Raw genomic sequence first — 16566 nt, 5'->3', positions numbered from 1 at the left:
TACTACACTACACCGGGGGTGCAGTTTAGGCAGTGCAGGGAAAGTGGGGGGAGGGTACACCAGCCTCTTTTTCCTCTTGTGATTGGTTGGCTCTATTTTATATATTTTCTTTATTGTTTTTTGTTTCTAATATATATAAGTGGGGGGAGGGTACACCAGCCTCTTTTTCCTCATGTGATTGGTCGGCTCTATTTTATATATTTTCTTTATTGTTTTTTGTTTCTAATATATATATATATATATATATATATATATATATATATATATATATATATATATATATATTAAAATGTATGGTTTTTAATTCCCTACAAATAGAGTATAATATTGGTATAAAATACATTTTTAAAAAATAAAAAATAAAAAAATAAGGGAAAGTGAAAGGTGACTATTTCTCGACTTTTGGTGAGTGAAAGTCGAGTAAGTGGAAAGCTGACGTGATATAAAAAAAGTGAGTGATAAGGTGTGATTACACTATCCGATCTTATAGTGATTTTAAAAAGTTTGAATTATGAAAATGGTGAAAACTTGGATTTTCATGGTGACTTTGTATTGAACAACTAGTTGATGAATCAGATGGTATTAACTTTTTTTCTTCTTATGACTTGAATCCATTCCTAATAGTAGAAATCATTTCCCATGAGTTGAAAATTGATTTAGGAGAAATGGGCGGCCAAAAAGAAGTTTTTCCAATTTTCGTCGATGTTTTTTGTTCGGGGCCTCTTACGGATGTATGAGCTTCTATCTCCAAATGTTGAATTTTTTGTGCTAACATTTTAGAAGGCCTTCATGGCCGTGCAAACTCTTTGAAAGGGTACATATGTGATGGTTCAAGCATTCTAGCCTACCACCACATTTTACTTTTTTGTTAGTAACTCATGGTCACATAATCCCTCATCCTCTTTCCATCTTACCGTTATGAAATGGTCATCTTTCATTTTTCATTACTTTTTTATTTCAATTTACAAAATTATAATTTCATAATTATGTAAATATTTAATATAAAATATGGATATTTCATTAAATCAATATTATAAAACATTATATAATTAAAAATTATAAATAAATAAATAAATAAGAAATCTATCACTCTGGATGCATTAGATGGAGGTTGGCTTTGGGTTTAGGTGCGTTTGGTGGTGTTTACTGAACCATCTTGATTCAAACTTGATTTTCGGCTTGGATGGGGGTTGGCTAAACGGAACATATCTGTGAGAGCGGAAAAATTGAGAAATTAGGTTGGGATTACAGTTGGCATAGAGTAATATTGTGGTACATTTAGATAGTGAAATTTGTAACACCCGGAATCTTGAGGAACAATTGTTGAGAATAAATCTCCTTTTAGGATTAGACACAGCGTGTCAAGATAAGAAGAAGCGCGACTTTCATTAAGTTCAACACGACGTGTTGCCTCTTGGAACACGACGTGTTGACGGCTGGAATGAAAACCCTAATCTTCTGGGTTTTTGCTCCATATTTAAAGGAATAAGGAGGCTAGAGTTTGTCCATCCTCAACCCCTTAAGCCCTGAAAGAAACCCTAATCACCTTCCTCCATTTTTAGAGCTAGTTTGGTGCTTTTTGAAGCTAAGAAGGAAGAAGGAAGCAAAGATCAAGCAAGCAAGTCCCCATTCTCTACCTTGGCACTCTTCTGTACCTTTGTAAGCGTACAAGACTGGATTTTATCACTCCAAGTTGTTAGATCTTGAGTTTTGTGCCTTTAGCTTCTTATTCTTGAATGATGGAAAGGTTAGACCTCATAAAGTTGGCAAATTTATGAATATCCGAGTCAAAAGGAGTTAGTAGTGTTTTGGATCTGGATTATAATCAAGTTTTGATGTCATGCATAAAGATTAGGTCATGAATCCCCATTTTGACCTAATATGGGTTCAAGACATGAATTAGACATGTATGTGTATAAAGCACTAACCTTTGGGATGGTTTTGGTGTTTGAATCACTTTTGGAAAGGATGGACTTCGGACTTTGAAGATTAAGTGCTTGTTGGTTAAGCTATTGCATTATTAAGCTTTATGGATTAAGTTTTGAACCTTTTCGGTTAGTCCCAATAGATAAAGTTGGAAACTTTATCCTTACGGACCACATTATGACTAGATCTGAGCTTTAGAGCTCTTGGGATCGGAGAAAACAACTTAATGTATTAAGCTGTTGAAACTCGGGCCAGCATGGTGGCAAGCCAACATGACGTGTGGCAGGATTTTTATCGACTGATTGGATGTTGGCGGAACACAGTGTAGCCAAGTGGCAACACAATGTGTTTGGTCAACATGGACTGTTGACTTTGACTTTGACTAGAAGTTTGATCAGGGTTGACCATGGGATATTTTGGGCCATGCTTGGGCATTTTGGATTGTTGAATTAGGCCTAGTTGTAAAGAGGGTAAAAAGGTCTTTTACCCTAGTTTGGACAGATAGTATGGGTTGTATCCGATTATTGATGGATGATTAACTTGTGATTGATAGCACGAGGATTATTACAGGCCAGCAACCATAGATTCTTTATGTGAGATTCGACAGTGCGAGGTGAGTTTTCTCACTGTATTTTAGCGGGTCGAAGGCACCAATGTCGGCCCATGGTTGATATGTTAGTATGCTAGATGTCCGCGTGGCACGTGCATGTGTATGCATGGTATGCTTACCGGGCAAGGTCCGATGCTAGGCGGGGCCTAATGAGTATATTGTATGCTAGTTATCAGTTTATGCTTTTATGCTTACCAGGCGAGGCTCGATGATTGTACGGTATGCTATTGTCCTTGTGATTATTGCACGTGCTAGTAAGATTATAAGTTTATATGATTATATGGTTATATGATTAGGTGTGTATCGGGCGGGGGCCAATGTCAGGCGAGGCCTGGTGATTGATAGATCTGTAATCCGAGCAGGGATCGATACCGGGCGGGGCCCGAAGCCGAGTGCGGCCCGATACCGGGTGAGGCCCGATGGAGGGCGGGGGACCAGCATGTGATTTATGTATGTATGGTATGTGATATCTTGGGGAACTCACTAAGTTTTGTGCTTATGGTTTTTAGTTTATGTTTCAGGTACTTCGGTTTTCAAATGGAAGAGATCGGGATGATTGCAGAGCACACACCACATGTTTCCGCTTTCTGTGATTGACTCTGATAACGATGATGTATTAATAGAGTTTTTATTACCTTGGTTTATGAAATTGAGATGATGTACTATTTTAGTAATTAAAAAAAAAGTTTTGTGTCTTATGATTGGGACGTTACAAAATTGTTGGAGATGTGATGAGGGTGAAAAAATCGGAGCATCTAGTTGTTGTCAGTAAATCGGTGGATCGAAATGAAAAAAATTTCGAATTGGTCTTGTTGAACCCCTTCCATGCGATTTGTTTTGGCCAGATCTTAGGGTGAGATTGGTGGTGGGAGGGTTGTTTGAATTCAATTTGGTAAATGAAAGTTAAAATAATGCTAGAAATTGAGGAAAGTTGTGCGAAATGAAGAGTAAAAGATGTAATATTTATAGTTGTAAAAAATAAAAAAATTTAAATTTAAAGTTAAATTTAAAACAATAATTGTTTGTAGTCGTTGGAGGAAGTGAAAAAAGAAAGAAGGCGCATGGAAATTGAGTCATGTGAGGGGCATCTCTGCATCACCGCATATCGAACGATGTGGTGTTCATTGTATCACCGCAGTGTCACCTCACCTCACCATGGGATGCGATGGTGGTATACTCATTTGGGCGTAAACTTGTTAAAAGGGCCTGATTATCAAGGCATCATATCGTTATTCTAAGTTCCCAAATTCGGTTCAAGAAAGTTTGGTCGACTAATTACACAGTTTAAAACCAACTTTAAGACCCAACATGATTTCTAGCTTTTATTTTACCTTTTAGTGTTATTTTTAAGGAGAACTGTTCATTTTGATAGACTTTTGACACATTTTCACATCTTTTTCCTTCTTGGATGTGTACACGTAAGGGTGGGATTGTTTGGTTAGCATGGAAATAGTCAACTTTTATGTGTCATAATAAATCATTGAAACCATGATAGGTCATCAAGAGCCATGCCACAACAAACCTACTCTTCTATGTAAATGGAAGATAATTTTGAAGGAATAATCTTAACTAAGTTGTAGTATATGTTACAAGGATTCCGTACATATAAAGAACGCCAAAATCCGAGTTATAACGAATAAGTTATGACCTGTCGAAGTTTCGCGACAGAACTGACACAACGCTGAATGACGTAAAAAGTGAATTTACGTTAGAGTGATATTTATCCTTAGCGATCTAAACAAAAGTCGTATAGTTCGTTAAACCATGAGTGTGCATAAAAAGAACGTCCGAATCTGACTTCGTATGAGGAAGTTATTATTTTTCTAACTTTCGACTTAGCGGTATGCAGCCCGAATACTCGATTTGAGATCGAGAGGTTTTTAGCCGAAACAATCTAAACGAGAATCGAAGATCTTGTTGATAGTAGTGCAACGGTAAAAAGATAGACGAAAACGGACGTCAGATGAAGAAGTTATGAATTTATAACGAAGTTTTGTTGTCCCGACCTACTAAAATAGTATAATAAAAATAAAGTCAAGAAGCCGACGGAGTCTAAACGAAAGTTGTAGATCGCAGTCTTACCTACGCGGGGATACAAATAACGTCGAAAACGGAGCTTGTATGAGGAAGATATGAATTTTTGAAGTTTATTAAATAATTAAAGTATATAATTTAAACATAAATTTGGATATTATCCAAAAGGGGGGGGGGGGGGGGTGGGGGAGTCACCGACCTTATCCACATTACGCCCATCGTAACTTTAATTATGCCCAACGTAATTCGGGGTTTCAGCCCCTATAAATAGATGTCGAGTGCACCTGATTTCTATTGCTTATTTCTTTCTTTTTCTCGCGTTTTTACCTCGTTTTGTGTGCAAGAAATATCCCGAAGCCCCGGTATCATTCCCGAGACCCGAAGCAAGTCCTGAAGCCCCAAAGATCCTGAGAAGTAGAGTTCCTGAGCCGAAGCTCTGCCCGTGAGAAGCCCGGTTTTTGTGAAGATGTTCCAGATCTACCGAAGAATACTACTTCTACAAGCAGTAGTGCTGTCCGATCATCTTCTGATCAAGTGAGTGTATAATTACTTTCTTCTAACACATAAATATTAAGTATTTGCTATGAAATACGTGTTATGTGTTTATATATATTGTTGTTTATATGTTTGAGTGTATAGTCCCTTTCATAAACACAATTTTAATACAAGTATTGTCTGAATGTATTAAGTATGTGTTTTGGGTGAGTGTGTAATCACTCTATTTTAACACATAAATATGAAGTATTTGCTATGAAATACATGCTATGTGTTTATATACTGTTGTTTATTTGAGATAAGTGTGGAATTGATGTTTTATATGGTTTTTAAATAAGTTAAAATGTATATGCATTTTATATCTACAAATATGTTGAGTAGAATATGGGTAGATGAGATAGCTGGTATGTGATAAAATGATGAGGTATGTAAGATGATTAAGAATGATATTGGCAGATGCATCAATTAGAGAATGTCATAATACTAGCAGATGCGCTTAAGAATAATATTGGTAGATGCACCAATTAGAGAATGTCATAATACTAGCAGATGCGATTAAGAATAATATTAGTAGATGCACCAAATAGAAAATGTCATAATACTAGCAAATGAACTTATAGGATATTCCTGGCAGATGCGCTTATAGGATAATGTTGGCAGATGCGTCTAAAAGAGAATATCATAAACCTGACAGTCGCGCCTCATAATGTATGACGTAATCCTGGCAGAGGCGCTTAAAGGATGATGTTGGTAGGTGCGCCTTATGTAGCAATGGATTTTGTGTCAATTCCTTAGGACAATTCTTAGGAATGAATGAATGAAGGATAGTTGAATTCTTAGGGTAAAATCCTAAGAAATAAAGAAGATAATGGGAATAGGTAATTGGGTTGATTGTTTGATGGTTGAATACAATAATTATATTATTGTGGGTCGAAAACCCTATATGCTCACCAGGTTCCCAAGCCTGACCCACTCAGTTTTCTTTGTATCACGAGTATTAATACAAAGACATATTTCACTGAGAGATTAAAGGAGATGTAAATCATTAGTGTAAATAAATATAAGTTCTGTTTATGCTTATGTGTCTGTATCGGAACATGACATCCCGAGATTTTGTTATATAATGAAAATACATTTCTTTAAGAAATGCTTTGATAAATTCTTATCATATTTTGTTTTGGTAACAAATTCCACATCGGTTTTCTTTAAACGATTATTCTGATTTTAAAAACAAAGCATAAACACATCGTTATGTTTGCAGGACAACATCACACTCGTTATGTTTGTATTAGCATCTTTACATATCTATTAGTTTTCGGTTTTCATGTTACCATATGCAATCATTAATAATATTGAGAAGTTGTCGGTTGGGATTTGTGGGGTCAAGGGCCGATGAAACTATATCGTCAAGGACTCTTGAAAAATTGTTTGAAGGGCAAAATATAAAGAGTTTTATCTTAGAGGCTTTAACCCGTTAAGCCTTCTTAATCAACTAAGCTAAAAGAAAACAGCTAAATATAGTTCCTCGGATTAAATATTGTGCTCATTCAAGTTATTAAAGACAAAGAGAACGACAATTTAATACAGTTGAAGGTATGATGGTGCTCATCAATGCAGTTGGTGCTTGTGATGGGAGTGGGCTACCTTTGGTGGGTACTGGGTAGCGGGTTAGGCCCTTTAACTGTAGGCCAAGTTATAGTGGGCTGGATGATGGACTTTAAGTTTCTGGGCCTGGCTATTTGATTGGTGGGAATGGGCCGTTACCATAAGCGTTGGGTTAAGTGATAAACTGGATAATGTTTTTTTTTAGAATTTTTTAGGCCCGTAGAAGTTTGGATGATGGATTACTCTATAATCTAGATATGTGTTTGGTAAGTTTAGGAGTGATTTGTCTCCACTCTCCCCTCTCTATTTTTACAGTTTTCGTTCATAATTATTAATAAATTTATGGCGGACTATATACATTTTACTAAAACATATAACCTGTTCAAAACTAAAAAGTTTTATAGAGATACAAACAGTTTATATGAAAATTTAAAATTTTCTAATTGATTGAGAGTAGAGATATAAAAACGTGCAAATTCCAAAATTATTTACGCGGATGGTCCGCGTTCGTCCACTAGGACAGTAGCTATTCTCACTAAAATTTTGGTAAAAGGCGGCTGCCATTATTTTATTTCTATTTTTCTTTTTGTAATATTATTTGTTCATTGAGATGTGAGGGAAGGCGTTGACCAGTAGTTCCAATTGTGAAGCTCTGTTTTCTTTCCAACATCTTCCAATCATCAAATCTTTCCATCTCATCTTCCTGCTCTGATTTCAGTTTACGTCACACACAAGCATGGCTTTTCTCGTAGATCCCCTTATTTCCGAATCCATCGCCAAACTTACTGACCTGGTAATATATGTAGTAAAAACCACGGCCAATTTCAAGCCAGAACTGAAACAACTCACTCTCACCTTACAGAGAATAAAACCGATTATTGAGGATGTAGTCAATAGGAATCAGAAACTAGATCGCACAGAGGATGAGCGGAAGATGTTCAAAGAGGAACTCGAAGAAGCGGAAGAACTCGTCAAGAAATGTGCGAAAGTGAAGAGAAATATCTTCAAGAAGTTCAAGTACTCACTGAAGCTGAAAGACTTCAACGGTAAATTGTTACGATTCTTTCAAATCGAAGTTCAAGTATTCCAGACTCGGGGCATTGTGGAGACGCTTTCAGGGGTGCACGATATCAAAATAAAAATGGATAGTATAGCTTCAGATGTGAAGGATATTCAACTGAGTAAAAGTTGGAACGGTAATTATAGTAGTTCAATGTCGACGTCTTCGAGAACATACAGATCTGGAAGTGAAAACATGGAACGAGAAAAGTATGGTTGGCGAGCTCCCGCACTTCCGAAGGGAATTGTAGCGTTTGAGGAGCCATTAGCGAAGCTGAAGGCGGAGGTTGTTGCAGGTATCGGTAGTGACGATTATGGTGATCCAATGGATTGTGATGATCGATCGGTGTTGGTTGTTGCTGCTGCTGGCGGATGTGGAAAGACGACTTTGGTGAAAATGCTATGCAATGACACTGAGATTCGAGGTAATCCTAAATCCTAATCCATCACATTCATGAATCAAATTTTAGGGTTTCTTTATATGGAAACAGGATTAATTAGTTTAACTGGCCTGATGCTATCGCTATCGTTTCTTACATTTGAACAGAGAAATTCGGGGAGAACATCTTCTTTGTGACAGTTTCAGAAACACCCAATTTCATGGTAATCGTCAATGATCTCTTTAATCCAAATTTCTCGGGTCCCCAAGTTTCGTTTCAAAGTAATGAAGATGCAAAGAACAAGCTTGAGAACTTTTTGAATGAGAAAGTAGTTGGTCCCATGCTTCTGGTATTAGATGACGTGTGGTCTGATACGTTCATTGACAACTTTCCATCAAAGAACAGAGAATGCAAGATTCTTGTCACGTCTAGGACTGCATTTACAAACTATGATGTCTTCAAATTTGACCCTTTGAACGAGAAAGATGCTAAAACTCTCTTTCGCCAATCTGCATTTACTAAAGGAGGGAAGAGGCCTAGTCCAGTTATTAGTGAGAATCTTGTGAATCAGGTAACTATATGCTCTATTCCTAAAATGAATATAACACTTTTTTTTCTACTTTACTTTTTTTAGAACATATTGTACGGAATAACAACTTACTTGCATTTATTACCAATAACTTTTACAAATAATAGCAATACTACTTTATTTTTACTAATAATAGCAATGTTACTTATTTTATTATATTTACTAATAATAGCAACATCTTACATTTTTCTATCTATATGTGTTATGTAGTTTGTTTATTAGTTATTAAATTAAATGTTGCTATCATTGGTAAACAAAAAAAATATCGTCAATTTCATTCGTTATGATTAATATATATTTTATCTTCCTAAAGAAGTAATTAATTTTTGTATGTAGATGGTAACATGTTGCAAAAGACATCCGCTTACTCTTTCCGTGGTTGGTAGATCTTTAAACGGGAAGGATAAGTCAGTATGGGAATCCATGCTAAAATCTTTGTCTCATGGAAGGTTGGTTCTAGATTTACACAAGGATGTACTCATCGGCCTAGAAAGAAGCTTTGAGGCCTTGGATGATGAATTTAAAGAATGTTTCTTGGATTTGGGGCTATTCCCAGAGGATCAAAGGATCCCGGTTAGCGCCCTCTTGAATATGTGGGTGCATTTGTACAAACATGATGAAGGTGGCGTTGATACCCTTGCTAAGATCTTTGAACTTTCCTATAGAAATCTTGTCGATCTTATGATCTCAGGGTATTTCACTTATGCTCACTCTTTGTTACCATTAAGTGTTGTTTTGATACATGATATTTAGAAAGTATTTAAGAAAAAATTTCTTCACTTTGGTTTCTCCATTAAGTTCTTCTTTCTTCTTTAAGTTTAAAAAAAAAAAAAACATATATCAAGACATCGATTTAATTTAATGTCTAAATTGTTTAGGTTTAAAAATGATTTGGGTGAAAGAGTTAACCATTGTGACCAGCAATTTGTGACACAACATGATTTGCTGAGGGAGCTTGCTATTCACTTAAATAGCAAACTGTCGTTAGAAAAAAGGAAAAGATTGATTATAAATGCACGAGGAGATGACTTTCCTTCATCAATCGAACAAGTTCAAGAACCTATGCAAGCCCGCATATTGTCTATTTCCACAGGTTTTTATTCTTTCATAAATTTAAATGGAAACTATGCAACCCCACTTATGTTGCTTTTATATTTGTTGCCAGTTTGTTCTTTTTTCTCACTTGTCAGATAAATATAAACTGATACCTTATATTGAATACGAAAGACAGAAAATATGTTGGTTTTATACTTGTTCCCAAAAGGGTCTAAATTCAAGAAGTAGCAACGTATTTTTCAATTGTTTGTTTATTCTAGCATCCTACTTTTATTTCTTTATGTTACATCATTTGTATTTCCAAATTTTTAAATCATTGTACTTTGAAATTTTACCCAAGTACATTATTTTAATTTTGATTTTTTTTTCTTGTTAGAATATTATATTTTGAAAACCCACCCAATTATAGCAGCTAAGATTGCTTTGTATTTTGATGACATTACTATTTTTGAAAATTATTCAAAGTACAATACCGTAATAGGAATAAATATAAATGAAACTAGGTACATACATACATAAAAATATGTTGGTTTTATATCCGTTCCCAAAAAATGCAATAAATAGCAACATACTTCCACATGATATTTTTAACTTTTTCCTTTTCAAGCCTTTTTTTTTATTGAAAATCTACCTAATTATAGCCTTGCAATTCCAATTTATTATTTTTCTTATTACACATTATACTTTAAAGAAATCTATCAATTATAGCAGTGAAAGTTATTCATATTACATTACTATACTTGGTATATATTTTAATGTACATATAATAAGAAGTTTTGAAAGAAGGATGAACTAAACAAATTAATAAAAGATGTTGCTATTTCTTAAAATAATACGATAAGTGAAAGTCTTTTTAGGTTTGGGACAAAAGGGTTCTAATGAGTTTATTCTCACATTACGTTTTCATTTATTAATCAATTACAATCTTATATTGCAGGAGAATCCTTCTCCTCAAAATGGTGCGACATGGAAGTACCCTACCTTGAAGTTCTAATCTTAAACTTAATGTCAAAAACCTACACTTTACCCAATTTCTTAGCTGGAAATCCAAAATTAAAGATTCTAAACATCACAAACCACGGCTTATACCCTACAGAATTCACCAATTTCAATTTTCTTACCTCTTCCCACAACCTAACAAGAATCAGACTCGAACGTGTCGACATAAGTCCCTCAATTTTATCACTAATAAACCTGCAAAAAGTATCCTTCATAATGTGCAAAATTGGCAACGGTTTCAAGAAACTTAGTACCAGGCACCAAAATATCTGGCCACAATTAGTTGAAATCGAGATCGACTACTCCCAAGACTTGGTCGAATTCCCTGAGACATTATGTAGCAGCGTCTACCTCAAGAAGATAAGCATCACGAATTGTAACGAGATGTGCGGATTTAATGGAGAAATTGGGGGTTTGATTAATTTGGAAACACTTAATCTTCGTTCTTGTACGAAATTGGATAAGTTGCCGGAATCGATGTGTAGACTTGAGAATTTGAGTGTTCTTGACATTTCGGATTGTTTGAGCTTGAGTGGGTTGCCGGAAAAAATGGGGAAATTGAGGGGTTTAAGGACGATTTATATGAAGGGTTGTACCGGAGTACATGAGCTGCCAGATTCTGTGGAGGAGCTGTCTCATATACGTGTGGTATGTAATGAAGAGATATCTTACAAATGGCAGGAGTATAGTAATGTTGAGATTGATTTGGTGCACGAAGATCCATTAGAAACCCTTAAGAAAATCATGCCGTTTTGATGAACTCATGTCAATGATACAAATTATAATATTTTGTTCCCCTTGATGCTGCATATATAATATGATTAGTAGAGTGCATATTTTCTTAGTATATTGTTCTTCAAACAGATGAGATGACATTTTGATTGTGTGTATAAATGATTTTTGTAATTTATGTAAGAGTGTTTTTTGTAATTTGTGACTGGTTCCTGAATCAACCATAGAATAACCCCAGTCAAGAAATAATCGGGAAAAAATTGCAGATTTATGTTATTTTATGATTATAAAAATGTGAACCCAAAAAGAAATCATATTGACATTAAGGAAATATCATATAAAAGAATGAAATCTTAAGTAGTCCAAGGCAAACACATGATACATACTCAAAATCGGTGGAACTATGAAGTGGGTTTGTGAAATATGGGATAGACCTTTGCTATGAATGTTGTTAGAAGTTGCATGTCTTAGGAAATGTTATGCTAATGGTTGAAATCTACTAATATAGATATGTGGATAATGATGTATACTAAAGTGTTGAAGTATTGTAGCGTGATGACGCGAACGAGTCAAACATCCCGTGATGAAGGACGAGGACAAGCCCCAAATCAAGGGCCTCTTGTGAATAGGCCACCTAGAGTGGTCAACCAAGGCAACAATGATGGTGAGCTCCATTCCCCTCCGGTCACTCTTGAGGCAATCCAGAAGCTTCTACATGACCACAGAGAACAAAGCCGAATTGAAATGAGGCAATTGATTGACGAACGAATGAGGGATTTATCGGACTCTCAGGATCAAGGTGACACCCCCGAGGGTGTTGCCCAATCGGAGTCATCCACTCATGGACCTTCTCCACCACCCCAACCTCTAGTTATTGCTCTAAAAGCACCATTAGTTGGACCAAAATGAGTGCGTGAATGTGGAATCAAAGACTTTATGATGTGCCGTCCTACGAAATTCAAAGGTGACAAAGACCCAAAGGTCATGATGAAGTGGATTGCCGAAATGGAACATGTCTTCTGTCACACCCTCAAACCGAGATGGCGGGGGCGGAGGACATCACGTACAATATCATAACAATACACAATAGTAAAACAAGCAACAACAACCATTGCATTAATAGTATAGTTAATACATGTGTGTTCTTTGTATAGTTGTATGACACCAAAAACGTATAGCAAAAATAAAAGACGAGTCTTGAACATGCTCCGTCTTCTAAAAAACATGTGCTCGTGTACCTATCTACTGGTTCCCTGAGAATACAAGTTATTTTGAAAGAGAGTATCAACATTTAAGTTGGTGAGTTCATAAGTATTTAGTGTCTAATGTTTGTATTTGTTTCATAAAAATGTTAGTATACTTCCCAGAAAATCCTATATTTTCTACTTAAAATGAAAAGTAGTCTTATACCCAAGACCCAACTGTTTGTTTGCCTTGTTATCTTGAAATGGTGTAAAACGTATGTTTGTACTCGAAATAATATAAATGTATGTTTGTACTTGAGATAGTATAAATGTATGTTTTCCATATTTGTAAACTATATTTACCAGAAAAATTGTATGCCTTGTTCATGTGTGAACATCACTATGTGTATGGAATGGAAGATAATATATGTTAGTAGTTTTGTTTAAAATAAAACCACTGAAGAAATGTTTGTCTTGTAAACCGAATTGTTTAGTTAATATTTAATGTGAATGAGGTTATAACCATACTAAATTGACTAGTATAAAACACGACGTTCTTCAGGCGTCGAAAAATATATGATATTTGTCACCCGTAGACCTGTCGATCCCAACTGTAGCTAACAACAAGGTATGTGATTGTTAGTCCCGTATAGATCTATACACAAACTTACGCTCTCCCTCTAGGAGACTTTGGTTATAAAACATGACTTAGCAAGAATGTTGCTAAGTACCATGAAGAAGTATATCACATTCTAGTTAACTTGTTTTCGTATAGTATGTATATGTTTCTTATTCTTGTAAATGAATGGTGTACTTTGTAATGAAAAGTAATAGTATGTATGGATTGATTCATGTATTGTTTCTCTGATCTAGAAAATAGTATGAATTGATTCTCTAAACTATACCTATTATAGTTTAGACAAAACTGCACGAATGGTCGCTGTGGTTAGCTGAAAATTGCCACTTTGGTCCAAAAAAGTTTGGACTAGCACAAGAGGTCCAAACTTTTCATTTTGTTGCGAGTTTGGTCCGATTTTGTTTGAACTTTTTTATAAAGACGATTTTTCCCCTGATTATTTAATATTTTAATTTTCTTTTATTACAACAATTAAAAAGAATTAAAAAAATACTCTCTCTCTCATCTCTCATCTCTCTCTTTCTCCATGCTTTTCAAATCCGACATTAACCTGTCTGCATCTCCATTTTCATCCATAGACATATGCCCTAAAATCCCCATCTTTAAACATCTATCCGCTGCCACCACTACCAGCAAGAGAAGCATCCAACAAGTGCCAACGGGAGAAGAGGAAGACACTTAAAGGTGACCACCTGCTGTGGGAGATGACGACGTTAGGGATAAGTAGAACAACATCGATTAACCAATGTTTTTCATGAATCGATTTCATGTGAGAATTGATTGGTTCCTGAAAATCGATTGGTTTGAATATAGGAGGGAAATGCTTTCGATTCATTGCCGATTTTGAGATTTAGAAGTTTGTAGAGAGAGGCGATTTGAGAATCGAGATCGTCGGGATTTCTTCGAGCAATGATGAAGTCGTTTTGGCATCAAAATCTTCCTGCGCTAACCTTCTGTCACCCCCAATAAAAAAAACCCTAGACACACACAGGTAGAGTGCCAATCTCTACAAACTTGGTCTCCGATTTAGCTCTCTCATCCCCGATTTCGTTCAAGGTACCTCTTATTTGGTCAACTGGTGTCAAGTGGTAGAGGTTATTAAAGACTTAAGAGTCGACACAAATAAAGAAGAAGGTGACTGCTATGATTTACTGGTGGTTTGTGTGAGGGTTAGCATCGTAGCAGGTGACGGTAGGAACAAGTGAAGTGAGGTGCAATTTACCTGAAGAACCTTCTTCATCTTACCTGCAATTCATCATTCTTCATCTTACCAACAGGATGGTGGCTTCAGATCGGAAAGGGTGGGTGTTTGAGACGGTGAAGGAGGGTGGATTGAGGTCTCATTAATGGTGGGTTTTGTGGTAGGCAGCAAAGTAGCGGTGGTGATGGCTCTGCGGCCATTTTTCTCCGGCGACGCAAAAGAAACATAGAGAAAACGATTGAAATGTTTATTGAAAATCTTACGCCTCATGATACTAAGTTAATGTCTTCAACTCTTCATATGTAGAAATTGAAATATTGAGGGGTAAAATCGATGTCAGATAATGGATTTTGGGCTAGAAACTATACTCCTCTTGTTCATGATGGAGAGAGAGAGAGAGAGAGAGAGAGAGAGAGAGAAAAGAGAGAGAGAGAGAGAGGGAGGGAGAGAGAGAAAGAAAGAAAGTATTTTTTTTCTTTTATTTTTAATTCTTTTTAATTGTTGTAATAAAAGAAAATTAAAATATTAAATAATCAGGGGCAAAATCGTCTTTATAAAAAAGTTCAAACAAAATCGGACCAAACTCGCAACAAAATGAAAAGTTTGGACCTCTGGTGCTAGTCCAAACTTTTTTGGACCAAAGTGGCAATTTTCAGCTAACCACAGGGACCATTCGTGCAGTTTTGTCTATAGTTTACTAGTATGTTTGTTTGAACTGTAAATGATTTGGAGAAAATGCTCATTTGCCCAGCATATACAATTGAGTTAAGTCTATTCTTGAAAATGAGATTTAATATTCATGCATATATTTAGCATGTATAGTTATGATTTAGACGACAGTCGGACTAGTGATCCTATCCTAAGCCCACAACCAAATAAGGTACATGAGTTACGGTATTTAACAATAGTCCTAAGTCCGTTAAAGCATGATTATACATAAACATACGAGTAAATTACTGAAATCGTCCCTATAGTTTGGTTAAAATTACACGTTTGGTCCCTAACTTTTTTTTTGCACTTGGATCGTCCCATTGATTTGATTTTGTTGCATTTTTCGTCCCTATGGTTTGATTTTGTTGCGTTTTCGTCCCTTACATACATAAAGTTAGGGACCAAACATGCAATTTTCACCAAACCATAGAGACGAAAAATGCAAAAAAATCAAACTACAGGGACGATCCGAGTGCAAAATAAAAGTTAGGGATAAAATATGCAATTTTTACCAGACCACAAGGACGATTTCAATAATTTATTCTAAATATACAAACAAATATGATTTTGATATAAACAAAAATCTAAAATAGTTTAAAAGAGTTTGAAAATGATTTTTAACAATATTTATAAGCATAAGAAATCCTTTATTTGTTTGTTTTCACATGTAAGAGTTAACATAATTATATTGTGTTTAAGGTTCGATATAGGATGTCGTTCCACAAGTTAGATCTCATAACAAAAACGAGTCCTAATAGCATTTCACGTAATATATATGTATAAAATTAGTGAATATAATGTCAAGTATGGTAAGGAAATAGCCTAATTTGTATGTTTCACTTACAAATGAGAGTGTTAGAAGCGATTTCAGAAGGCTGCAATGAGTTTTCGGCCAACCCTTGGGTTTCAGTTCAATGAGTTGGTTTCTATTTAGTTTTACATTTTGGGTTGGTTCGCAAAGTACAAACCAAATCCAAACCAATTTTTTGTTTTAAAAAATCCAAACCTAAAACCGATGGTTTGAGTTTGGGTTCGATTATTTGGTTTCAGATTTTGTTGGTTATTTGGTTTCAATTTTGCTTACCTTAATTGATATGGAGACTTTAAAAGAGATGAGAAGGAGGAGGAGATGGAAGGTAAAAGATTATTCAATCATTAAGAAAAATCAATAACAAGAAAATAATAAGTTGATATTAAATATATAAAAGTAAAAGTAAGGATACATAATATAAAAGTAAAATAGTAATTTTACATTTATTTAACAACTTATTTAATATGCGAAAATAAACAATATAAATAATGGAGACGTGGTTCAAAACGAACCTAAACCGTAGGGATGAAATTGACA

At 35.3% G+C, this 16566-nt stretch overlaps 1 protein-coding gene across 1 annotated transcript; it reads left to right on the top strand.

The window, feature by feature from the left end:
- Positions 1-7249: 7249 nt before the first annotated feature.
- Positions 7250-11683, top strand: LOC145014521 (putative disease resistance protein At5g66900). Its single transcript, XM_078972903.1, has 5 exons — positions 7250-8154; positions 8277-8680; positions 9035-9390; positions 9577-9791; positions 10692-11683. The coding sequence occupies exons 1-5, from the start codon at positions 7407-7409 to the stop codon at positions 11507-11509; spliced, it is 2541 nt and encodes an 846-aa protein (XP_078829029.1). The 5' UTR covers positions 7250-7406; the 3' UTR covers positions 11510-11683.
- The last annotated feature ends 4883 nt before the right edge of the window (positions 11684-16566 follow it).

Source organism: Lactuca saligna, chromosome 9, assembly GCF_052625555.1.
Source record: "Lactuca saligna cultivar CGN05327 chromosome 9, ASM5262555v1, whole genome shotgun sequence".
NCBI lineage: Eukaryota > Viridiplantae > Streptophyta > Magnoliopsida > Asterales > Asteraceae > Lactuca > Lactuca saligna.
Note: the sequence above shows the minus strand (reverse complement) of the source record. Positions and strands in the feature narration are given on the sequence as shown.

Excerpts from the sequence above, each read along its gene's own strand:
- LOC145014521 (XM_078972903.1), top strand. The coding sequence starts at position 7,407 with ATGGCTTTTCTCGTAGATCCCCTTATTTCCGAATCCATCGCCAAACTT. Across the intron at positions 8,155-8,276 it reads CAATGACACTGAGATTCGAG|AGAAATTCGGGGAGAACATC; the intron begins GTAATCCTAAAT and ends ACATTTGAACAG. Across the intron at positions 9,391-9,576 it reads GTCGATCTTATGATCTCAGG|GTTTAAAAATGATTTGGGTG; the intron begins GTATTTCACTTA and ends TAAATTGTTTAG.